Here is a 27,701-nt window from a genome sequence, read left to right as displayed (position 1 = left end):
ACTAGCGAACGCAAATTTGCTATGTCGTACGTTTGTAAGACGGAGACAACACATGCGGGTGCGACGTCCTCTTAACTCTAAAGTATCAAAGTTATACCAAGTTTGTCATATTCTACCTATGGTGGATTGATATAATCAATTAATACAACCTAACCTAACCTAACCTAACCGTATACTAAAATCAGATGAATAAACGCAAACGCATACAAAAAAATTCATTCAAATCGGTCTAACCATTTAGGAGGAGTTCAGTCACAACACACGTACAGTAGAATTATTGCGCTTAGCAACACATCGTAACTGAAAGCAGCTCGATTCAAACTTGCGCGATTATTAGTTGAATGTCGCGCTCGAGCTTCACGCGTTTGTGATATCCGAATTATTTCACTTTCATTTCAGTCGTCACGTTCTTGTGCACTTTGGTTAGATCGGTAATTACCTTGGTTTGTGACATTTCGGGTTTTTCTACCTAAATTGCTTCGTCGTATAGGAGGCATATCAAATATAATTAATTATTGTGTCACATACTCACATGCAATAATTAGTGATCATAGGTAACTTAACACTCTGCACAAAAAACGATATACGAATTTAATTTAAAAACTCTGTAGAGTAGGTAACAGAAAATCGAAGAAAAACAACACTTACGACATTGTCAGTTTGTTGATGTTTCAATTTTCAACTTTTTTAGTAAAAATGTACGTCTTTAAATAATATACATACACGAATAATGAATGAAAAATGTAATGGAATTGTAAATTGTTTATCTATCAAATCATTATAATTTTAATCGTTCATTAACAGAGAGCTCACAAATAATCGACCACCATAGATGATGTTCTTGATTAGTGATTGCATTTCCATGGAGATGATCAATATTATATTATCCATATTATAGTAAGGGCTGTTTTAAAAAGAAAAGGGCTGTTTTTAGGGTCTTCCCAGCAATTATTCGAATTTTTCTCGCTGTAAAAACCATCCTTGGACTTCAACGAACATTAAAAAAAATAATTGGCCAAATTGGTCCAGGCGTTGTTGAGTTATGCGCTTACCAACACATTTTGCGATTCATTTTTATATTATAGATTATAGCCATCCCGCCCGGCGTTGCCCGTGAGACACGCTTGTGTTTGTTTATGCGATCAGTGTATTTTCAGACCCAGCGAAGTACCTACGTAGTGCGTACTTAATTGCGAATGTTTTATTAACTCGTTGTTTATGATGTGCATGAAGTGTATGTGTGCCTTACTGGTTACTGCCTTCCTGGGACAACGGTCGAAAAGTTAGCGTTAGGAATTCCATTTTTACTAAGTTATATGGTATTGACCAAACATAATATGGTGTAAAATTATATTCAGTCACAACAAATAGCAACCTTACAATAAACAAAAATATATTATGATTTATGACACATAAATTACAAAGTGTTTAAAAAGCCCTAACTTTATATGGCGAATATAGGCAAATATTCAATAGAAACAAAATGGGGGTGCGCTTAAGATCTACATTCCCTAACATCTATAATTATGAGACAGTGATGTCTTTTTTGAGTAAAAATATTTTATAAGTTATAACAATTAACACTGAACACTCGGCCGAACTCATCGGCAGTGTGAATGCCACCTGAAATTGTCTTCATTAATATTTCTATTTCATTTCTAATGTAATGTTATAATATTGTAAAAAAAGTTCAAAAAATTATTTGAAACAACTTGTATACATTTGGATATATATTATTTTAAATATAAGATTCAGCCAACTGAGCTGCATAGTTCTGAGATTAGCTGTTTCAAAATATATAAGTATAAAAGTAGTTTCACTTCAGTATTCTATTAATAATTATTACATTTTAATTACATTTTTATGCGACATTAATTTCATATTTTATTTATGAAAAATTTTTTTCTTATTTTATGAAATTCGTGTTGTAATTAATATTGTATTTAATTTATAAAAACAAAAATATCCATTATAATAATTATTATTGGTAAATAATAATTAATAAGCACCTTCAGATTAAAACCTAATACTAATAGTTATCAACTGTTCTATGTTAATATTAGCTATTACACAATATTATATATATATATAATGATATTATAGTACTGTAATATTCATTGTTGTGACCTTGAAAGTAAATAAACATTAGGTATTTAGATAAGTAAATTATAATATTTTTCAAGTTTTTTATTATTTATAAATTTTTTTTCAATATATAAATAATGTTTATTATTAATATTTATTATGAACAATGTAGGACGTAGGTATATAAGGTAAATACCTATATAATATAAGTGTAGATACTATATATATATAAATAATAGTTTATACAAAATCCTCTTGAAATCGTGTCCTGCACTCTTGTTGATACTATTATTCTATTTTTTCTTCCCAAGCGGCCTGCAGTAAACGATTCCCCTTGCGGTGATTTTGAAGCCTATAAAAATCCAATGTTTATTCGCATTACCAAATACCAGCCTATACCTACTCTCACCGTCGGCGCCTGCACCGGGAACACCACGGCACGCAATAGTGATATTCCATAATCAAATGTATAACGTACACACGCACTCACACACACACACACACGCTCGATATGTGTTTTTTTTATTTATACACAATACCAACTAAAATATATGTATTATGTTTTTATATATTTATGTATATGTGAGTATTAAACGACGCGTGTTGCCGTGTCCCTTGCTTTTCCCCATTACATACATACCTACCTGATGTGTATACCCATACACGTGTATACATATATATATATATAAATGTGTACTATGTAATATGAATATCTATATATATATAGGCATTTGCCACGCGTTCGTTTGAAGCCGATAGGCTGCTGCTGCAGTAGTAGTATACAAGGAATCTTTTTCTCTTTTTTTTTTCTTTTCTCCTTTTCAATTTCATGTCTCTAATACTCTTGAACGGTTATAAATAAATGTGATTCAGTAGCGAAAGAGGGTTTGACGTTTTATAACAGCTCCTCGGGATTACTGTATCGGGACGTTGAGTCTGCGGGGGTGGGGTGTATATAGTTTAGAAAGCCGAGCGCGGCAAAAAGATTCAATTATATATCTCTAACGTAATACTACTACTACGGGCACGCCGCCGCGGGCCGGCCAAAAGCCCTATTCCTCCTCATCCGTTCTCAGTCCCTTTCTCTGTCACCATTGCGTTCTCTCTCCCTCTTGTCCCTCACTCGTTCACTCACTCACTACCTTCCGCCGTTACTGCCATTACAAACTATACACGCATTTTCTCGAAATCGATCGTCTTTCCCTTTCGCAGTATACTTTTTGATTGGTTTTCGACGAGAACACGGTCATAAGACGGTCGCGTATCTCGGCTGAACATAGGTGAAGCATACCAGGTGCGGTCACGCAGCCACTCCTCAATATTTTCTGCGAAAGAAAACTTACATGAGGACGGGCGCGTGTGTACAGAACCATTTGTCGGTTATATATATATATTGCCAATCGCATGCGAGTGCAATTCGCGTCAATATAATATTATAATGTTAAATTATATATTAATATTTGAAATTTGTATATATTTGCCCCACGAGATTATGTAATATTATGTATGCTGTATGCACCTATGTATTTATGAATTTCAATGTTCTTATTTAAAATACGCAGGTATAATAAAAAATTAATTACCTAATTCAACATTCCAGCTAGTGCGTTTAATTTAATTTACAGAACTACCTAATCTGTGTTGAAAATGATTCAATTTTGGGCATTCTCATCATATATTATGTATGTGAGATGCCTTGAAAGTTATTTATTAACTTTTATGTTAATTTAATATTTATTTTCCTTCGTTCATGCGGACGAAGCTAAATGGTAATTACTAGTTTTTTATCTACGAAATCATTACACTTATTAATTACCTACTATCGATTATTAGTGATTGTTTTCTAGCTTTATCAATAATTTCTTCTGAATTGTATCAATAGTATCAGCGCATAATATTATATAGTTTATTATTTCTACAACACCAATGTGGTAATGTCCAATCATAACTGGATATGTATATAATATTGTATATAGGACTATGTATATGTATATATCAACTATACACAATGTAGTAGGATCTCGTTATAGACGCTATTGCGATGGGCACCGATGGATTTTCTGTGGCAAATGAAAATCAAATTATGAAAGGGTCTGCAAGAGAATTAAAATGGTAAACTTATTCTGTTGAGGGCTTCTGCCGCTCTTTGACCGTGACCCGCTAACAGGTTTACACTTGTGACGGCCGAACGATTACCTTCCACACACCGGATACATTATGTGCATGTATAAGTGTATATTGTATATAGCAATAATAATTTCCACCCTCTGTGGAAACACATCGCCACCCCATACACGTTATTAGTGCAAATCCCATAGCCACAATAGTAGAAGCTGCAGAAAGACGCATTAACGATAAATTGATTTGTTTAAAGAGTATACCCTTCCCACACCCCATGCTGTTGCGCCCGACCAGTGCCGACTGAGTGTGGTACGTACTTATCCACACACACACTCAATTCGATCGACGGAATTAAATCTCGGACCCGATCGCACCCCTGGGACCCGTAGATGCCACTTCACCATCACCCACGCTAACTCCGATATAGACGGTATATATACACGCGTATCGAACAAACGAAGGGTCAAACTTATTCGTCCATCTAAAGCTGACTTTTTTTTTTAACTCCGAGTCATTTATTTTAACTTTTATTCGAGTAATACCTTCGTAGTTCCACCTAAAATAAAATAAAATTGTGTAAATGCTATAAGTATATCGTGTAGGCTATGTCTATACTCTATACATAAGTGTACTACAAAAATATAAAAATATTTGGAAATATACGTGTCTTAAAGAGTCTTACATAATATTATGTTAATTTATAATGATAATATTCATTGAAACGTAGTGTATTTTTTAGTATTGTGGTTAAAACGGAACTTATAGAGTCTATTTTCTATTTATAGTTAATTAATATTTTATATTATACTACACTAAAACTTTATTAATTATTATAGTGTATTAAATTTATAGTTCAACTGATAATTTCTCTCGGCTTAAAAGATTTGTTCAACTACTTAGTATTATTATCATATTTAATATAGGTACGTATAAATATTAAAATATATAGGTAATAGAAAATTATTTTGAATCGGAAAAAAACAAACTGCCCAAAGAATATCGACATAATCTAAATTTTATTTTTACTTTAAAACCTATGAAGGTGTTTTATTGAAAAAAATAGCAGTTTGTGTGAATTATTTTTTGATTGTTTTTATCCTCAGTGGTTAGCCGTTGGATGTTACTATTAAGTATACACAGGTCTTAATTCAGTGGCAGTCAAATGATTTTGTCATGGGGGGGGGGGGGGGGGGATACGGCTGATTGTTTAACATATGCATTATTTTATCATTAAAAATATAATTTATGGTTATGTCTAATATCAATTTATAATAAAATTATGGTAAATACAAACATTATTTATAACTTATAGGTATACACACTGAATCACGGACATTCCTCCCGACCATTAATTTATTAATTTTTAAAGCTTAAAATATAAAATATATGCTTATTATTTTTTTATTTTTATTTTGAAGTAGTTCAGTGGATCGAACAAATAGATTTATATTATATTTATGAAAAAAAAAAAATGTTTATATTATGTTTTAAATTTAAAAAAAAAAATAATATTGTATTATTAAATTCAATATTATTAGTCAATAATAAACTTTAAAAAAAAATTTGAGGAAAAATGTCCATATCAAAAATATATCGGGGGGGAAATATCCTAGTTTTCAAACAACTTATGACTTGGGGCTGTTGGTATAAAAATAAAAATACGTAATATTGTAAAATATACCTACCTACTGATCGCACTATCGCCCATATATATGGTCCAATGTTCTGGAAAAGTGTAGAGCTAGTTATTGAGAATTCTCGATGATAGAGTGGGATAATTCCCATATTATATTTTGTGTAAGCAATTAAGCAACTAAATATTAATAATAATAATAATACCCTAGTTCCTAGATATGAGTCCAGATAATAATATAGTCCATGACATATAAACACGTATAAACATATTCCGACAATCTGTCGAAATTTACAATATTTGATAATTTGTTTTTAGAAAAAAAATAGAAAAAAATTTAATGCATTATAGAATATACTTAATTATAAATTGTCATAAATATTGAAAAAAGTTCATGGGGGAGATCTATCCCCCTCATCCCCCCCCTCCGTTTGACCAACACTGGGTCTTATAGATGGTAATTTTTGTTACAGGAGGAAGCCCCTGCTGGACTCTTTGACCTGCAGTAAATTACTACCCTTACTCCCTAAAAAATTCTATACCTAACCTAATATTATAATGTATTATGTAATATGATCTATGTTCATCAAAGATTTTTACAATTCAATAAAATACATGTACGTCGTCTATTTTTAAAATAATAAAATATAATATAGGTAGCTGTTGCTTTTGTGATTGGAATCAGCCCTTCAGAAATAGTGCAGCAGATGTATTTTAAGATATCAAAAATCATTTTTGCGCTTGCGTGCAGGAAATAGGGGGCGTGCAATGGGAGTTTCTCCGCCATTGTCGACCGAATGAGAAATGTCTTGATAAAAATATATTCGTTAATACAAAAGTGGTACACAAGCGCACTGCAAGACTGCAGGATTAAAATAAAAATACACAATGTTTCTTATAATATTATTCTATATTATAGTTTATAACTACGTAATTGTATTGTATATTATGTACTATGTATATCATACATATATAATACTTATTACAATTCAGTGGTGTAGTGTAACTAGAACCTTATTTTGGGAGGTGATATACTGTAATGTACCTATGTATATTGTACTATTGTAATAAGAATATACAAAGTAGAAAAAAAAGGATTTGTGAGGGGGGGGGGGTGATGTATCACGCACATCACCACTCTCCACTCTAGTTACGTCACTGTTACTTTTATAATTAAGTAGTAGGCATATGGCATATACATGTTTTTTTTATAAAAATAAGACAAACCTTGTCACTTGAAACATCGAGCGGAACAGGTAGTTAGTAATATATATTTTTTTTTATTCATATTCCTATAAACATAATATGTCACATACAAATGTATATTTTATATTTACGTAGTTGAAATTTGTTTTGTAAATTATAGATGCCAAGCGGGAACCGGGAGTTGCGTAGTGGACAAGGCACATCGTAACCAATGTCAGGCGTGCAGGCTGAAGAAATGCCTCAACATGGGCATGAATAAGGACGGTGAGCAATCATAGGAAGCTTATTAGAAATTTTTAAATTATAAAACTATAATAGTTATAACATATTTTAACAACACAAGTATAGTAAATCTGGGAAAGTTGCTCTGCTGTATAGTATATCGTTTATGTTAGTGTACCTGGCGTCCTGGCCATTGAATAGGTAAGTATAGGTTACTGTGGATGACGTGTTGAATTTGAATTACGTAAAAAAAACAATTCTAAGCGGAGACTAACCGTCAGTCTATATTTTTAAGAATACCTATTTTATTATTACCTATATATTTATGGCGCTATTATAGTAATGTATTCCTATATTAATAATACCTAATACTATGAGTTGAATTAATTTTTTTTTTAAAACAGATGACGTAATATATATTTTCATACAATATTACTATAGCTGGCACCTGTAATTAACTTATAAGACGTCAATACTGATTTACATTAAAGCGGTATTTTAAAATGTCATTATGATTACAGTATTATAGTAAATAATAATAATATATAATACGTAGGTACTACTGTACTAGGTAGTGAGGAAAAGTTTCAAGTCCCTATGAATAATATTTTTGAATTACAAAAAAATAACGAGTGAGGATAAATCTTTATTATCTATACGTTTGAATATCATTCAATTTCGTCAAAATTTGAACTTAAATCGCTCTTACAAAATGTCTATATGACTATTGACTTTACGCTATAACTTATTTTTAAATTCCAGTAAAAAAAAAACTTATGAGGAATCTTGCATTTTATTTGAAGTTTAAGGTAAACGATTTTTTTAGCTACAATATAATTTACATATTATTGTAGTGGGAATTTTTTTTCTTTTGGCCCCTCCAAGTACCAACTAGACCCAAATTGTTACGAGAAACCATTTTCAAAATATTGAAAATCAAAGCATTGTCACTATTCAAAAATGAGTCCACACTCCACAGACACAAAAACAAAAACACATTGTATAAAGTATATAAGTATAAACTCATTGTATAAAGCCAAAAATTCATAGCTCCGATTAGAGTTTAAAATTAGAAATTAAAGGCATTATATATTTATATATAATATAAAATACTAGCTGATCCCGTGCACTTCGTTTCCCGGCAACCAATAATTATTATTATAATAGCTTCAAAACCTATGACAACCATTTATAAACAAAAATGTCCATATGAAATATCAAAATCCCTGTTTGAGCACCTCCCGGGGTTGGTCCTCTCCCTTTTTAAATTAGTCTATCCTCTGCTCAGAGGTATAATCTATCTATGTATATAAAAATATCTGATCCCGTTCACTTCGTTGCCCATTACAATTGCCAACTCTATATGAATAATATGTTTTACAGATCACCATGGCAACCATTAATATACAAAAAATTCCATCAGAAATTTCAAAATAATATATAATTGGTTGCCATGAGAGACACATACCGACGAAAATCTCTAAATAATATATAATTGGTTGCCATGGTAATATAGAGACACGCGGGACTATATATATAAAAATATCTGATCCCATGCACTTCGTTGCCCATTAAAGACCTATAATTATGATTATAATAGCTTCAACACTCATGGTAACTTTGGTAACCTTAGTAACCATGGTAACATGGACACACACACTGACACACATATACATTCATTTTTATATATATAGATGACTTTTGTTACAAATTCCATTTTTATTGTTACAAAATGTCGTGAATTGATTACTAGAATATCGTATAGTACCTATACTATATTAGTGTTTGGCGGAATCGTGGGAAGTAAAAATGTCTGCAGTCTAGCCCGACATCCGTGTCTCTCATCACGGTATCTACACAATATACGGCTATAGGGCTATATCCTATATGCCTATATAACATTATGGTAAATGTGAATAATGCGCATAATATTAATAATAATGCGTTGTTAAAAACATCGTCGTAACAATGTCCGTTGCGCGAAATATAAAGGATTCGTGCTATACGACGTATGTATAATATAGCTGCGGCGGGCGGTGGCCACGTGTTCACGCGGTGGTCGACCCTCGTTAAAAAAAAAACATCAAAACACAGAGACAGAAAGAGAGAGAAAGAGAGAGAGAGTGGACCAAGTTAACCGAGGAAAATGTTTTTCACGCTCATTTAAATAAACATAAAACGACCGCGTTATAATAATAATGTACAATATGTAAAAACTAAAAAACCGCGACGTGTCATTACAAAGTGTGAGCGTGCGGTGATGATGTATAATGTATATATATACATATATTGTATATGTACACAGTCGTTTATTATTATAATATAAATATGAATATTATTATTATTTACGATTTTATTTTAATGAGCGCGCGCGCATCCACCGAAGAGTATAATGACAATATAATATTATTATGTATAGATACTAAACGTGCTGGCGAAGTCGTGTAGGGTTTTTATTTTGTATTCGTCACCCGTGTTTTAGCCTCCGGCCGATAGGCGCACACGTTGCGGATTCGCCGCAAATGAGGAGAAGACTTGTGTGAGAACAACAAAAAACAGTAGCAAAAAGTATAAAACGATATTTATTATATATGTATAACACGGAGCATTATATCGTTGGGGGTATTATATAATCGTATTATTATTATTGTTTTGTCGCACGCGCATCGTGACATGCGGTTATCGTGGCCCCCGCGGCAGCGTTATTATCATTAAAAGGCTTACGCTCAACAAACGCCGCTGCGAGATTTTAACCGCACCGACGGTGACGAAATCAAAGGGATTTCGTGCCGTGACGATTCGCCATATATTACTACCTGTAGGTTCTACATATATTATTACAATATTGTAACATACAATATAGTATATATTAAAGGTATATATGGTATACTTGTATTATTATAACATTGTAAACTGTAATAATGATAGGTTACCTATGTCGTAATGGTAGCCACTTAGTGAAATTGATCGTTTCATGAAAAGTTGTTAAAAAAATGACAACGTCTTCTTAACAATAGGTGAAATACGAAAATAACTCTTTTTTTCATGAAATGATCACTTCAGTTTTACATTGTGTATTTTTTTTCCACAGAGTGGTGGCATTCAATTTGTGAAATAAAACATTTACCATAAAAACTTATTAAGATAATTATTTATGTATGGCGTACTTAATACCATACAAGATTTTACTTATCTAAATAAAATTGTATTTAGGTATAATTTATATAATAATATGTTAAGACTTAAGACAGTAATATTTATTAATATTCATAATATTAATAATTTATTAATAAATATTTATTAACCCACCTTTAAGACAAGCACATCATTTGAATTGAAATGTACTTTACACAGATAACTTAGGAATCCCTAACCACCTAATAAAACTTGAACAATTTATGAAAATCTATACCACAACTACATCCTTGAATACAACATTTTATGAATATCAAGTTGTATCAGGAGGATCCTAAGTTGTCAGTGTAAATGTGTTGTAAGACCAAAATATGTGCTTAACTTTAAGATACTTACCTAGTTACCTAGAATAAAATGTTACAACCATAGGCTTCATTACGGTGTAATAAGGAGTAGAAATTGCTACCCCTACATTTTTATTAGGGTTGTAAATAAATAGCTATACGCTACCTACTCTATGAGTAAATTTTTTTATTTAAACTTTTTCCCATAAAAATTCGTTAAATTTTTCAACCTTATGGTTAACACAATAACACTTATGTATTAAATTAAATAATAATTAATTAAGAGATGATAGTAATGATAATGAAGGTAGACATAATTAAACGTGTTAAACACTACTTCAAAAATTAAATTGTGAGATTTATGATATATTTCTACCTAATTATGATGAATAATTGACTATCAGTCCACTGACTTCTCCCGCCCCCAGGCTTCATTAGAGTATTAAATCATATACAATTGAATTAAAAATATTATTCAAGATGCTTGCTACCCCATGATTTAACTCCAAATGACGCCGCTGCTGGTTACAGCCGTTTGCGTATTTCCCGATCCTAGTACGTTTCAGCGCGGGGGGCGGAGCCAAGACCTTTCTGCATGATGTATATATGTTTTTACCACGGTATATTATTAAATTTTCATTAACCTATTATTATAAAATGTGTCAATAAATAATAAAAAAATAAATAATAATAATAATATAAGTAAAATATTTTGTGTTCTGTGTATAAAAATGTAATGCTAGTGATGTGTTGCATTGAGTTTGTTTGCTTGTATATTTGCTCCTAAATTGCTTTTGACTTTTTTTTTTTAATTGAATTGTTTCGACTTTAGATGGGTGCCCTGCTTGAATACGTTTAGATCCTTTAATGAGTCCAGCTCTATCTTTACGACGTGCGATTGCAGTTGGTTGTACACTTATATTTTTTTTCGTGCTCCGCTTGCCCAAATTGACTAAAAGAGTTGATAACTGAGCAGTCGTTTGTATTTTTGCCAAATTATTATTAGTTTTTTTCAAAAAATTTAACATTGATAAATCTTTGTTAGTTGTGACCAAATTGTAAATTGAATTGAAATTATTTTTCAATTGTTGTATTTCGGAATCATATTGTGCATTTATATCTAATATATTATCTTGATGGGGGCATTGTTTCACTTTTTTATTATCATCGTTTTCTTCAAAAACAACATTAGTTGTATTATTTAGATTTGTTTCATTAATCAATTGGGTTAAATCAATGAATTTATTTGAGTACGTCATATCACGTGTTTATATTAAAATTACGAACCCTATGTGGGTTCAGCGCATCGCGCTGAATCAGATTAGGATCAGTAAGAACATAATATATACATCATGCAGAAAGGTCTTGGCTCCGCCCCCCGCGCTGAAACGTACTAGGATCGGGAAATACGCCAGCCGTTTCCATAACTCAAAGTTAATACAAATTTAAACTTATTACTGTATACTTATAATAAACTTCTTGTCATCCTTTTTAAATAAGCTGTGTATACCTACATTTTTTGTACGTAGATTTATAATTGTGAATTAAATAATACAATGTGTGACTTAACTAATCTTTAAATATAACATAAACACTACATAATGTAATAGGTAGGTATTTGATAAATAACTATAACAATAATTATGTATAATAACTGTGTGTGCCGTGTGGTAATTATTTTATTTCATAAAGTTAATGTCCGATTTGTGAAAAAAAAATTCACTCCAAATTGGAATGACCAGAAAAAAAGCTGGTGATATTAATATGTTCAATAGTCTACCTACTATTGACCGGTGCAGCGAACTCGTAGTTCGTTTACACTCAAGAGCGGCTCCAGGTCTAAAACCGCGACCCCTCCCAAGCCATTTAAAAAAAATAGTATATTGTTAAAAACAAAATATTATAATATCGAAAGTTTTCTGAAAATTATGACTTAGCCCCCCCCCAACCATGTCACTGGAGCCACCCCTGTTTACACAGTGGTATCATTTCAGTTTTTGAGAAGAGGGGCAACATTTTAGACCGGCCCATAATAAAACTGAAAAAAAACACTCCCTAACAATTACATTACATTACAATTGCATTTTTATCTCAATACAAATAGCCTTCTTACATAATTGTATACTTACTATTTAATATTATAGGTTACTATCATAGGCATAAATAACCCATTTCTTCGAAAGAAAACAATGACTAAACAATTAATAGGTACATATAAACATATGTAGAGGGATACTTAAATATATTACCTATTATGTATTATATGATGGCCCCAAAACTAGCCCATATATGGAGCCCGACAGCAACTTGCTAATGACAAGGGGGAGGCAAATGCCCTTTCATAACTTGTTAATAATTAAATTAATTTTTTTGCATTTGATATTCTAACTTTAATGTTTTGACATATTATTGAGTACAGACAGATTGACAGTAGTGACTACTCAGTAATCCTAAGTAATCTGTAAATAGATGGGAAAAGTTTTTTTTTTTTGTTAATTAAATTAATTTTTTACTCAATTGGGTTATTTTTCGGACCGTATTAGATGAGAATGTGGGTCCTTGAGACTTAATTCTTTAATAATTATGCCTAGTGCCTACGCACGTGAATTAAACATTGAAACACTATTATGCACTCTACCTGACACCTGTGATCGATAAGACTAATTTAAGCTGTCATCATTTTATACACAGCTGTTCAAAATGAACGTCAGCCAAGAAACACGGCAACCATACGTCCGGAAAATCTAGCTGACATGGACCACGAACGAGTGATTCGAGAAGCGGCTGTAGCAGTTGGAGTGTTTGGGTGAGCGAATATATTATTGTTCTTCGTATGTTTTGATTCGCATACCTATAATATTTTAATATAATGACAATATAATATTATAACAATAAAATCAATAGAACGTATATATTATTGTACATAATATAATGTATATGTAAGTATCTATATGTATATATATACAGACGCGTAACTTGTTTGCCGTTATGTTATAATATACAAGCGTATATAACGCCATATTTAATATTATTATAGATCTTAATATCTGATATATGATGATCGATTGAAGTTTACAATATTTCTTCACAGCATGCGACAATGGTAGGTATAGTAGAAATTATAAATCAATAAAATATATTTTACATCAATTGACGATATATCTACAATCTATACATAATAGGTATATACATAGTATTTATATGGACTTTTGTATTATTCAAAGTGAAAAATTATACAATATCATATTAGCTTGCCTATATCTATCATAATATAATATAAAGTCCACGTAAATAATTTTTCAAAATCATTTATCGACATGGCAAGTGTGAGCGCGTATATATTAATATATTATACATAGGGTTTGAAACTTTATAAACACACCCTATTAAATGTTACGTATATAAAAATAAATAGGCTATCACGTTCTGCCGTCCACCCCAAATTTTGATTAATGGCTTATGAATCTCCTCCGTTTCGTTTTCACGTCTATAAAAAAAGGGTTCAGGTGTTTAGTCGCATTTTAATTCTTCATTTCGGAGGGTTAGATCTATTTTATACCCTTATGTTTTTTTTGCTCTTTTATATACAAAAGTCAGGCTTATCCGCCTCTGCTTTTGTCACGTTTAATTTATTTTTCCCCTGCAAACAATTATACATGAATATGCATTTTAAAATATAATTTAATGTTTGGACAGTAGCCAGTAGGTTTACCCAAGTGCTATATTTTGCGCACAGAATACATTTATTTAGAATATAGTGCATATTAGTACAAGCAGGACATCATATTATTATGATAATATATAGATAGATATATATAAAATATGGTTCCGAAAATATGACACACGACCAGGTTGCCATAATAGTGACAAATGCCACGAGAAAAAAAACCTTATTTAGTCTTGTTTGTTATGCAAATCGTATTCGAATAGCACTAAAACATTTCGCTCCCTGGTCTTGATGGACACGGTGTTTGCTAAAAACAAAAGTATAGGCTAACCTATACCTGCCCATAATATAGTAGACAGACGCTAGACGCGTCATTTCACAACTGTTATTTTCTCTGTAATTTTTGGTTTTTATTTGTTTTAAGTTCAACCGACAGTCGTGAAAACATACACGATACACCTATTCAATTAACGTAGACACAGTTCGATACGTCGTCGATAACATAGATAGTAAATATATGCATCCGCGAAGGTTAAAATTGTACGAATTACGTTATTTGGAATAATGATCATTGTTCGTGAACATTATTACAGCATTTGTCATTTATAACTATACATTTCTGTAGTCGTTTAGTAATTACACATAGCACAGAAGCACCCATCTAACTCCGTCCAGTCGGTTTATCAGACTCAATATTAACCGTTACCTAAGTTTTATTAGGTACCTATACCTAATTATTTGGGTATACACAATACACTATACGTCTATACACATTACTAATATTATAACTTATGTTTTATAATATGGGTAGTTATACTAGTATATATTATATTCACATATTTTTGATTAAATATAGTTTTAATTTGTATTTAGTATACCTATATTTTTAGATGATTTAACTACCTAGTACATATTATACCATTAGTTCTAATATACAATGTTTCTAACTTCTGTCATTAACATAATAGAAAAGTCACATGGCTTAAAAAAAAATTAAATGAAACATAAAACCTACATATTATTATAGTAAATATACAGACATACAGTATGCCTACATAAAAAATAAAATACACATCACTTATAATTTATATAAACCATACGCGTATATAATAAATCGTGAAATGTACAATAACTTTAATATTATGCTAAATTATGTATTGAAAAAAATAGTTTTATTTAACTGCTTCAATATATTATACCATATGGGTGTTTGAGTATTGTTTCATGACTAATACTGTAAGATTTATGTATAATAAATTTATTACAATGTTATGAATAATATAAAGAACATTTGTTTAAATAATTTAAATTTTTTCCAAATAACTAATTCAGTATTATTTATAATATAATACCTTATTTTATTACCTACCTTTATTTTTAAAATATATATTATGAAACTATGAGTATTACATAGTTACACTATTTACGATTTCGACTATAAGATGTATTTTCTATCCATTACAATTTATAAATGTTAGAATAAAGATTATAGAGCATAATTATTTAATATCATCTATACTTAGGCGTATAGGTATTAGGTACCCACTACCCAAAATATATTGTGTTGACATAAACTTAAACACAATTTGAAATCGGCATAGAAATTATAATCATAACAATGATATGGGTGAAGTTATAACTTATAAAACTTAAAAACATTTATTTTTAATTTACAATAACACGTATTTTATTATTGTACGTATAGAGGGGTTGACGTTGAGTAAAACAGTTTGGCCAACTCGTATCTGATGTATAACCAATATCAATACGGCTATACGAGTTTAAGGAATAAGAATAGATATCAATTTATATGGGATTAGCTGTACAATAAAACGATTTAATCCCACCACCGAATTACAAATTAAATGATGTCGGTCCCTAGCCTATATTCCCTTCGTATATACCGGCCATATGGGTATTTTTTAATGCTTTTTTCAACGTCATTCTCCACCAGAACTTAGGGATTAACCGTCAAAGGCACTTGTGGGCAATGTCCCTAAAATAATTCACGTGGGGGACAATGTCATTTGACTAATGTTAATTTGATGGGTAGATTTTGTATGTTATTATATATATTTATTTATTATTATACGCACCTACTTGCCAAATCTGAAATACTGTGAAACTGGGGTCGTATTATATACATATATTATGCCACAAATGGGATTTATTTTGAATAGTAATTCGACCTCTATTATATACCTAATATGCTATTATTTGATTAAAATATTAAATACAATCTAATTGTATGAACTATATTATGCATTACGTAACTGGTAATATTTTTTTGGTGAAAAATAACAGATTTTATGTTGAATATTTTAGTATAAATATTTAATTCACTATCATACAGATCACTACAGAGTACAGACTCAATATAGGTAGTTATTTACTCCAAAATCACATTATATGTTATTGATGTTATGTAATATTACGAGTCTATAAGTAATAGTATAATGGATATTGTATATACATCAATTGATTTAAATTATAAATATATTACCTCTCAATTAGGTACCTATACTTAACACTTTTTCCTACAGAACATAATAATATTTATAGGTAGGTGGTATATCTCTTGATTTTATACAAATAGATACAATTGTGTATTTTAGTATTTATGTGTCTGCAAATATTATTGAAGTTTTTAAGTTGAGCATATAAATATTTAATACTTAACAATAACTAGTTAATAGTTTCCAAAAGCGTTAAGTGCCTATACGGCTATACATAGATATATTATTATTTGATTTCGATTTTGAACAGCATCGGTGAAACCCTCTAAAATACTGGATTATTATTTATCATCATAAAATTATTTATAACATGAAAAATTCTCAACAGGCCATGTCTTTACAGACCCCCGGTTTCAGTGGCGTTAGCGTTATCTCCTCTGAGGTATCATCCCAACGGACCCATGGCACCGCCGAGCATACATCAACGGCCCGCGGAACCGTCGCCGACCGCATCTTCGTCGCCGAAACAAGAATCTCACCACGATGACCAAGACGATGGTAAGAATAACTTCCATATGAATTACAGGTGGTTTGTCGGATAGACATCGCCAACTCACATAATATTATTTTAATAATGTTATTAATGTATGATAATAATGACGCCCGCGCCGTGGCTCGTGTAAAAGTACGGTTTTATTCAGCGTTAAAAATGCTAAAATCTCGTAAAGTCGTCGTATTGGGCGTTATGCTCCAATAGTAGGTATAGGTCAATATAGGTCCGGGTGCAATGACACTCATTTAAGTACATCAAAGTAATGGTGTCTGTACGCGCCGGGCGTATGAATATTTTAGAAAACTGTTTTGCATTATTTCTATTACGTAGGTAGGTTACCTATAGGTAAAATATATTTTTGTCGTCGTGTGTCAGATTTAAGATTTTGTAGTCACTAATCATTATTATCGAAATTACGAAATGTAGTAATTATTATTATTATTGATGTACACACACACAAACACACACACACACACACACACACACACACACACACACACACACACACACACACACACACACGTCACATACTTACATGTACCTACGTTTACTAGATTTTAGCGACACAGTGCTCTTTATTTACTTGTTGGGTTTATTATTGTTTATTTAATAAATCCATGAAAATGTCGATAGTCCAGAATCCAGATCGTATTTTACAATTCACATTTATCCAACATTAAATACCAGTTTACCACCACACGCCACCAAATATTTCAAATGTCCTTATTAGTAAATGAGGAGACTTGAGAAACTTTAATTTAATACGGGGGTGGGGGCTATTATGGTCTTCAATTCCCTTCCTGGCTCCTGCCATTCTGCGTCCTTGGATAAAACCACCTAAAGACACTATTCGTGTTCTATGTGTCACAGACGACAGTATAGACGTGACCAACGAAGAACCGGATACGTCTGACAATAACAAAAGAGCGTCGTCTTCGCCACCAGCAGTTCCAATACCTCTTACCCAACACCATTCGATGTACGACCATCATCCGTCATTCTACCCCGGTCTACACGAGAACGTTTACGAGACGTCCGCCCGTCTGCTTTTCATGGCCGTCAAGTGGGCGAAAAACTTGCCGTCTTTCGCGTCTCTTCCGTTCAGAGACCAGGTAAGGATTTTGCACAATATCAATATATAAAAAATGTAAATGCCATCAAAAGAACTTAGCATTTGAAAATATGTCATTAATAGGGTAGGATACCTCATACCTAGGTACCTATACTAATAAATTCTAAAATATGGAGTTTGAACAAATATACGATTAAATGACAAAATGTAGGCGAGTACTGAGCAGCATATATATACGTACCCATATACTTGCAGGTGCATTAAACTGTATATAATGCGTATCGATATTTATCATCAATACATATTATATATGCAGTGGCGTGTTTGGAATTTTGCTGCCCTGGATACACATTTTTTTTAATGTCTTCTCCCTCTCCCTCTGATTTTTTTTAGTAGCAATTTTTCTCACCCACAAAAAACTTACAACACATGTGATACCTATCATAATAGTATCATTAGTATAATGCAGTATAAAAATCTATTAAGTACCCGTGATAACAAAATAATCAAAGCAAATTGTAATATGTATTAATCTATTTTTGTCTATTTATAAAATAGTAAAACATATTAAAAATTAATATTTCTTGAAAAAGACATCGATAGAAGCCGCATTATGGTACCTACACGGCCATCTTACATTAAAATCGTGGTTAAAATCAATATAAATATTTAAAGAAAACCAAATCATCTCATGATAATAATTTATAATTTAAAAAAATGTCATGTATCTACGGTTATTTTTTTTAAGTTTCACTAAAGAATCAAAATCAATTTTGTCAAAAACTTGTATCTTAAGATAATCGTGCAATTGCATAGAATTTTCGTTTTTCCTCAATTATTTTTCGTTTTCCTCGTCGCTTTTGTAAACTACTGGACATTTTATATTTTTGACACTTTAAAGTAGGTACCAACTAGGTTCAATAAAAAGATATTGAAGTTTAATATCGAAGCATTATTTCTTTTCAACTATTTATCGTATATTCGTATATTATATATTATTATAGACCCACATTATATATTATTGTAAAATCATTGCCTTCGTCGCTCCACTTAGAATCGAGTAATATTATGTATGAAATACAATAATAATAATATTTTTGTCATCAGTAATTATTTATTATTAGAAGAGTATATGTTAGTTTAAATATTAAATAAGTATGGTTAGTAAAATGATCAATGCTATAAGGCCTTATTTCAAAGTATTTATTGTTTTTATAAATAAATACTATTTCTGGTAAGTTTTTAAAATGTACATCATCAAATTTACAAGAAATTTTCGAATAAAATTTGTTATACCTATTTATATGTAGCTGATTAACCGAAGATAACTTACAAGTTACTGTAGTCTATAAGCTATTAAATATTAAAAACGCCTCCTGTAAAATTTTCCATTTTTGATAATACAGATACAGCTGGTGTACAGGCTTCTTGTACTGACAGTGTCAGTACGATTTTACTAACACCATAGCCCACAAAAAATGTTTAATTTAGGTACAGAAAAATAGGTTTTGGTATTCGACGACAAACGCATATTATCAGATGTGGAGATTGATCGCACAGAATAGCTATTATAAGAATAGCTTTAAGCTTTATAGTTTATATTAAGAAGTTAGCAGAACATTAGAACGTTTTGTTGCCTAAATCTTGTATAACTGTTTTCGACAAAAAAAGATACCACAAAAATGTACTGCCCCCAAAAAAGTGCTCCCCGGGGCAATTTCCCCCCTTGGACCCCCTAAATACGCAACTGTAATAAATGATTAAAAGTTACAATATAGGTACCTACTAAGGTTATAGGTACACATTATAATTTATAGTTACGGGTACATACCTAATATTATATTATCTAAATTGGGTTCGAAAACGTTTTATTATTTTATTACTATATTATATTATAGGTGATACTCTTAGAAGAATGTTGGTCGGAATTGTTCCTGTTGAACGCGGTTCAGTGGTGTTTGCCACTGGAAAACAACCCACTTTTCAACCCTTCAGATCACGTGGCGGCCATACCAAACGGCAAAGCCAGCCAAGTGGCGGCCGACATACGCGTACTCAACGAAACCCTACGCCGGTTTAGGACCATCAGTGTCGACCCGGCCGAGTTCGCGTGCATGAAGGCTATCGTTTTGTTTAGAGCCGGTAACGATCAAATTTTTAAATTATTTTCATTATAAAAACAATAGTATTATAAGGTAGATGAGTGTGTGGTAGTCAATTTTAAGAGATGGGAGGGGGTGTTATATTATAGTAAGTAGAGTAACATTATAATATCCTCTTTACAAGCGTACCAAACATATTTGCTTATAACGTCATTTTGACAAACAATAACAAAACTTAATCATTTTAGATTTAGGTACCTACCTAACCTATCGCGTTATATTGATAAAAATGAAATTATCGTGCAGAATAATCGGCAGTTTTTTTACACTTGAAAAATATTATAAAATCTAAAGCTCGTAGATCTGCAGACTACGGCCATTTCAAAAATAGAATTACCTACTTACCTACCTATAAGTAAAATTATATTTTAAAATAATATGAGTAAAAAATGTTTTGTGACTCCCGCGTCTGAATTTCTCAAAAATCGAGTGACATAAAAATAAGGGCGTTTTAGGTTGAGACAATTAACGTGATGTATTTATTATTGCAATATGTTTAAATTTGAATGATATACCTACAGACATCGTAAGTAGATTGGTATTTGGTAGGTACCTACCTTAAAAATGCCACATTCACATAACTCAAAATTGTCTTTGTGAACAATATGTAAGTTGTAAGATTCGCTCACAGACATGCGCGATTATCATTGTCTATGTGTGTAGGTAGGTAGGTACGGAACAAACTGATCTCTGATGTCTGAAACACCTAGCAGCAGTGTAACATAATATGTGACATTGTACCTACTAGGTACCTACAATATAAAATATAGCTACCTACCAAATAATAATAACTATGAATATTATGAATTATGATGATAATCAATCGTCTACGATTGTTTTAGACACACGGGGATTGAAAGACCCGATACAAGTGGAGAACCTGCAGGACCAGGCGCACGTCATGCTCGGTCAGCACACCAGGAACCAGCACCCCGGCCAGCCTGTCCGGTTTGGCCGGCTGTTGCTGATGTTGCCGCTGCTGAAAAACGTGCCAGCCGCCAGGATCGAAGCCATATTCTTTCAGCGGACCATCGGCAACATACCAATGGAAAAAGTCTTGTGCGACATGTACAAGAACTAATGTCATCGCCGAAAGCGGATGTTAATATTATTAATAACCTTTCACACTCACCTTATGATTTGATGTATATAAAGCAATAGGCTCTACTTTGTATAGAATATAGATACACTTTATTGGTACTTTGTATAAGTATAGGTGGAACATGGTTGATAATCACTCGGCACTCGTCATATTACGCCATATTTGAACTATCCAATAACAAATTCAATAGGATATAACGTACCTACCTAAAAACCAATAATGATATTTATTAAAAATGTGTTTAGCTTTCAAAACAAATTAATTTTTTTACTATTTAATACAAATTTAATGTGAACGCTTAGAATTTTAGTGATAATTTACACTTGACCATCAATATTTTAATATAATAATAATCATATCTACCTATATTGTTGTACGTACGAAGTAATTAAGTGACGTAGCCAGGGAGGCTGCAGCGCTACCAGACATTTCAGGAAAATTTAAAAATGCTTTCGTTGTTTTGTGAAATTATTAAGTAACTTCATAAGACGCAGCCATGTAGGTATTTAAATTATAATTTGTATGAAGGTTGCAGCAAATAAGTCTAAAATGTTATTTACTGCAGTGGTTCTATTTATATCCGTGCACGACATACATGCACATTTTCAAAATCTTCACTTAGAGCAGTAGACAGTGTCGTACCTATAATATTCTTTTCAATAAATGTATATAGGTACGTTATTATTTGTAATTATATTTCAATTTTCAAAGTTATAATTTATTCTAGAACTAAATAATTATGAAAAAATATGCATTTATTCCACAAAAAGTAAAATTGAATATTTAATTATTTTTTATGTCAAATTGTTACTTATTGTTATTATTATATTTATTATTGTGGCTTATAGACTTAAATGGTTATATTGGTATTCTATTCAGTCTCAAATTATTCTAGTGATTACCATACGCACATTTATTCACTAAATAATTTTTAGTGTTAAAATTTAATTTCAATTTTTTTATCCAAAAAAAATTATTTCTAATTATAAATAATTATTTCTTTCATGACATTTGTATTGCGTACCACCTGTGACCTGATATGAACCGCTGACATACCAAACTTATTCTAGTTAAGCCTCTCATACGTAAAAATGTATTCTCCCATCAACACCTCTAACGCAAAATCCTGACTGTATGCCACTGCTATATTATGACACCTGCCGTTTACTAACGAGGACGTGACTATTTGTAATTTTTATGTTAAATTCTTTATCTGCTATGTGATGTATTATACGTATATATTATTATATTATTATAATACGTAGGTACGCATTGTACGTGTACATGTCGCACCAGGGGCGGACTGGCTATTTTTGGCCCGGGGTGCAAAATTAATTAGGGGCCCGTAATTTTTTTTCAAACCTACCTATATTAGGAAAGAGCCCTTTTTTTTATAAGTAAATATAAAAAAAAAATAAGAATAACATGTTGTTTATTTGTAGAGATGTTGAAGTATGTTATTTTATTTTGTATAATACCGTATTATACCAGTATTATACCGTATACTGACTGTGGTAATCGGGGGCCCGGATCATAAATACAAACGGGGGCCCGGGGTGCTACTTGGAGTATAGCACCCTGGGCCAGTCCGCCCCTGTGTCGCACAATTCCGTTGTTAGCCATGTAGCAAGGTAGGTACCTACGTAGGTATATAATAGATAGCAAAATAAACTATACATAAATCAAATCTATAGGCTATTGCTAATTGAGTCTTTTAGATCATTCGGTAAAAACATCAACTTCTTGACCCGTCTTATTATTACCTATAGACAATGGTATTTTTTCACATTATTATGCAGTATTATTGTTAAAAAATAAATTTTAATGACTACTTCCAATTTCATACAATGTTTACTATAGTTCCTCATCATTAGATAAGATATTACAATAGGTAGGTACTTATCTAAAAAGTTGTGTACAGTAAAATAAATTGTAATGTAATAATTATCGATATACCCACCTGGTATTTCATCCTTATGCCGTTTTCTTTTTGTTAATAAATAAGCCTGCAGCCATTCCCATGGGAATTCGATATCCTAAAAAATCTAAACATTTTTTTTTTTTTTTATCAAACAAATTTTGAAACAAAAAAATATTTTTTAATAAATTTAATAAAAAGTTTGCAAGGATTGTACAATTTCAAGTCGTCTACGTGGACTTTTAATTTGATAAAAGAATTATTCTTATTTAATATTCGTAGTCTCGACTTAAACGTTGTTGGTACAAATCCGCGAGTTTGGAAAATTACGATTAATAATATCATATTAATTAAAAACCTTTTAAGTACGTTACTAAATTACCTTTTTAAAATAGAATTTAAAAACACCGGTGTTAGATATTCTAAAATATGACTTAAAAATTGAAAATAATTACCTTAAATTTCAAAATTGTCAATTAAATATTAATGCAAAATAAAAACTTATTATTCTGCCTCAAAAATACATGAAACGTATGAATATTGTATGTTAATATATTTTATAAAACGAGTATCTCGTAACTAGCTTTGAAAACAATGCAAAGTGCATTGAGATTGAGCCCTGATTATAAACTTATAAATGTGTACAATAAACTATGCCAACTAGTTACTTGTCATTTTGTTTAAACGGTAATTACGATAAATTATAAGTTTATTAGTACTTCTTACTTCTTTGTAAGTACTCATTCGATTTTTCTCAATTCAGAGTCACGGACTTCTATAGTTACCAAGTATACCTTTTTTTTTGTGTTATTGTATGTAGTTAATACACTATATAATCGTACGTCTGTACTGTGTAAGTATAAATGTATACTATTATAGTATACTCACTCAGTGTAAAAGTCTGTGTTTAAACTCATACTTATTTCTTCAATCATAATATAATTTATAGTTATTAAATTAATAGAATGTCTAACTCACTGTATTCAGTATTCACACTGTGTCATTGTAAGTATAACAACATTTTTATTCACACGCATTTCAATTAAACTTTAAAAAAAAAATTAACAATTTGTTTAGTATGCATTTATTTTATATGTACGTATTTTATGTACTAATTTTATAATAATATAAAATCAAAGATATTATTATATTACCTATTATATTATTATTAAGCTTTGTTGTTGTTGTTGTTGTTGCTGTTGCCATTGCTATGTTAAGTGTATTTAATTATTTGACGCTTAAAATAATTAACATACCATATTTTTTAATGTTTACCTTTTAACTACTTTTATTTACTTATTTTTGTCTTTTCTTCAAAAATAAAATAAAATATGATAAATAATATATTATGTACAATTTTATCAATAATAATATTATATATTTAATATTTTGCGGTTTGCTTTTAATGATAAAAATGTAATTTAATATTGTGTAATAGGAAATGCATATAAGTAGAAATGTACAGTATTAACTATTAGGTATAAACTATCTGTTTGAACATATATTACTACATAAAACCACAAATTCAGATGTTTTTTTTTTATTGTATTATATACCTATTTATATAATTATATTACAAAAGTCAAAAGTTAAATTTAATTATAATGATGATAACTGGTTTGCATTTTATGTCTTTTATTCAAAAATTAAAATACTTTATAGATAATAGTTTATTTACAATGTTACATAATATTACATTTTAGATAGGTACTTAATTAATGAATATCCAATTTTTGTTTTTTCGGTAAAGAACCAAAAGCTGAGATAATTGTTCCCTTTGTACCTGTTACAGATGTTGTAAGATCCCATTTACTTTTCTTGTCATCTTGTTTATGGGAACTTGAAACATTGATTGATGAAGTCTTTTTCGTACCAGACACAACTTCAACCTATAATTAAAATCAGTAACATATTAAAAATGATCTAAATTTAACAAGTACACAGAACTTACTTTAGTTTTTTCCTTTCTTTCTTTCTGCCTCTTTTCCATATCTTCTTTCTGCAAGCGACCCAATTCTTCATAAAATGATTCTTTACCCCATCTTAATGGATCATATAGGTGTGGTGGATAATTGGTGCCTAATTCATTAATATTACAAAACTGTAAAAGTTTTTCGTATATGCTAGGGTTTCGAAAATCTTTCCTTTTTTGGATCAAAAAATTCATATCCATGCCATCTTTTTCCATTTTTTCATGTAATCGAGTAATTTTATCTTGGAGTTCTTTAGAGCATCTACCATGAGGTTCAGGCGGTAAAATATCTTCTTCGTCTACATCTGAACGTCTGTCTATTTCCTCATCTGACATCACAATATCGTGATCTTCAAAATATGATACAAGATTAGTTTTTTTGTCATCATCTGGATTAGTTACAGCTGGAGCCGAATTCGGTATTTGTAATTGAGGACTGGGTACATGTTCTTGCTGAGGTACATTTGAAATAGACACTTCTTCAATATGTCTGCGTTGGCTAGGTGTAGTACCTTCATCTTCAGAGTCAGTATAATTAGCAGTTAATGATGCAAGAGCCGACATTCTTTTATTGATTGAATTCTTACTATAAACAAAAAAATATTAAACAATTGAAATTGCAAAATTTAATAACTAGTTAACTGAATATTAAGCTTTTAATAAATTTGTTATTTACACATTTATGAAAAATTTTAGTATTTAATCTAGAAGTTATCAGTGATATATATTTTAGCATTTAAAGAATAAATATAATAACAACTATAGTAGGTATTCATGCTATAACACTCACTCTCTTCTACTAAATTTCCTATCTATAAAATAGAATGGCACAAAATAAATACGTTTTTTAAAAACTTTTAACAGAAAACAAGGATAAAGAAATTTGTAACTTTTATATACTATTATTTTACTATGGGCATTTAAATTATGATCTACCAACAATTACCTAAGAAGTTAATGCTTAAGCATTGAAAAAGAAAACATTATATTGTTTTACTATTTACATAATGTGTCGACTCATAACCATAGCTGTAGAACACAACCATGATCATAAACATGGACCCTCGCAAATCCAATATTTAATCTTAGACTGACAAGAGTACCAAGTAATCAAGGTAAGATTCAATCTTGAAAAACATTAATTATGTTTAGGAAAATAAAGTTAATAAAAGAGAAGGCTTTTGTTACTTTTGTTTTTTGATCACTAATGGGTGCATCGCAAATAAAAGGAAAAAAAAACATTGATACATTTTGATTTAAATGTCCCTAAAAATGTTTGATTTCAGCGAACCTTGATATTTTTTTGTAGATAATGCTTTTGAATGAAAGACCTCATGTAAAAGTATCCATTTAGGGATTTACTGAATGAATAATCAGTGTCATTGACCACAATGGTGTACCCAGGAGAATATGAAAATCAAAATAGTCAAAATATGTGAGAAATAAAGGAATTATTACTTTAGAGTAGTCATCAAATCTATGATTAAAGCTGAATAAACTGTTTAGTTTTACCTGCTGAAAGGTGAAATATCTGGAGGTTTGAACTTTTAAAGTAGTAATGTAGTATATAATTGTTGTTTTCAGAGGTTGTCTATTTTTTTATTATTCACTACCTACCACGGCCTATTAAATCTTAGTCCATGCAACCTACTCAGTACTCAGTACTCACTATGAAAAAATTGCCAGAATTGAAAATATACAACTCAGATACTAGATAGTCCACATATCACTATTTACTATATCAATAATTGTAACTTGTAAGTTACCTAACCTAATCACAGAATAAATTATTCTGTGGCATAGATCACGGTTAAAGATAATAATATACTTTTAATTTATTTATTTATACCTTTAATCGTGGATAGAATTCAAATTTCAAAATGTCAAAATCTCAGGACATCAACAAGTAAATACCACAACAAAATATAATATTACAATCACAGAATAACCCGATAGATCACTAAAAAGTAAATACTCAAAATTCGGTGAAACAATTTTCGGCAATCAGTGTAGACAGAATTCAAATAGCTATAGCATTAAAAGTGCTCTTTTG

The 27,701-nt window shown here is 30.7% G+C and overlaps 2 protein-coding genes across 6 annotated transcripts in view; one reads left to right on the top strand and one right to left on the bottom strand.

The window, feature by feature from the left end:
• Positions 1–22,481, top strand: part of LOC100166752 (photoreceptor-specific nuclear receptor) — a 33,885-nt gene extending 11,404 nt beyond the window's left edge. Inside the window, exons 4-9 of one of the 2 annotated variants that reach the window (XM_008183145.3) lie at positions 7,206–7,309; positions 13,438–13,552; positions 17,273–17,427; positions 18,293–18,534; positions 20,393–20,636; positions 21,499–22,481. In XM_008183145.3, the coding sequence (XP_008181367.1) occupies positions 7,206–7,309; positions 13,438–13,552; positions 17,273–17,427; positions 18,293–18,534; positions 20,393–20,636; positions 21,499–21,737 (1,099 nt within the window). In that variant the 3' untranslated portion in view covers positions 21,738–22,481. Of the gene's footprint in view, positions 1–7,205; positions 7,310–13,437; positions 13,553–17,257; positions 17,428–18,292; positions 18,535–20,392; positions 20,637–21,498 lie in introns of both variants that reach the window. The other variant, XM_001948835.5, reaches the window with a different exon arrangement.
• A 2,465-nt stretch (positions 22,482–24,946) lies between these two features.
• On the bottom strand, positions 24,947–27,610 carry LOC100161986 (transcriptional regulator protein HCNGP-like). 4 transcript variants are annotated; one of them, NM_001162661.2, is given in 3 exon segments: positions 24,947–25,565; positions 25,628–26,234; positions 27,498–27,610. In NM_001162661.2, coding segments are annotated over 2 exon segments (759 nt in total). In that variant the 5' UTR covers positions 26,213–26,234; positions 27,498–27,610; the 3' UTR covers positions 24,947–25,391.
• Positions 27,611–27,701: the final 91 nt, after the last annotated feature.

The sequence above is a fragment of the Acyrthosiphon pisum genome, chromosome A1 (assembly GCF_005508785.2).
Source record: "Acyrthosiphon pisum isolate AL4f chromosome A1, pea_aphid_22Mar2018_4r6ur, whole genome shotgun sequence".
NCBI lineage: Eukaryota > Metazoa > Arthropoda > Insecta > Hemiptera > Aphididae > Acyrthosiphon > Acyrthosiphon pisum.
Note: the sequence above shows the minus strand (reverse complement) of the source record. Positions and strands in the feature narration are given on the sequence as shown.